This window comes from Myotis brandtii, unplaced genomic scaffold (genome assembly GCF_000412655.1).
Source record: "Myotis brandtii unplaced genomic scaffold, ASM41265v1 scaffold303, whole genome shotgun sequence".
Classification (NCBI taxonomy): Eukaryota; Metazoa; Chordata; class Mammalia; order Chiroptera; family Vespertilionidae; genus Myotis; species Myotis brandtii.
Window position 1 is genome coordinate 2616831 of NW_005361573.1, and position 263 is coordinate 2617093.

General features: G+C 66.5%; 1 protein-coding gene across 1 annotated transcript in view; it reads right to left on the reverse strand.

Moving 5' to 3' along the window:
- The window catches only part of MN1 (meningioma (disrupted in balanced translocation) 1), a 57204-nt gene that overhangs the window by 49150 nt on the left and 7791 nt on the right, over window positions 1–263 (reverse strand). The window contains exon 3 of the mRNA XM_005869807.1: window positions 3–258. Within this exon, the coding sequence (XP_005869869.1) occupies window positions 3–258 (256 nt within the window). The remainder of the gene's footprint in view (window positions 1–2; window positions 259–263) is intronic.

Consider the following 263-nt stretch of genomic DNA (forward strand, 5'->3'; position numbering starts at 1 on the left):
GCCTCCAAAGAATCCGTGCACCGGCTGCGCCTGCAGCCCCCCCGCGTGCAACTCCGAGTGGCCGCGCGCGTGGAAGCCATACGGCTCCATGTTCATGCCCAGGATCGGGGGCTCGCCCAGCGCGCTCATGGCAGGGTCCACGGGGCCAGGAGGTCCCCCCGCGTGGAAAGCCGGAGCCTTAAAGTGGGTGTTCATGCTTAGTCCGGCCTCGTTAAAGTTCCTCTCGCCCTGGCCAGCGTTCCTGCTGTTGATCTGGGGCTCGA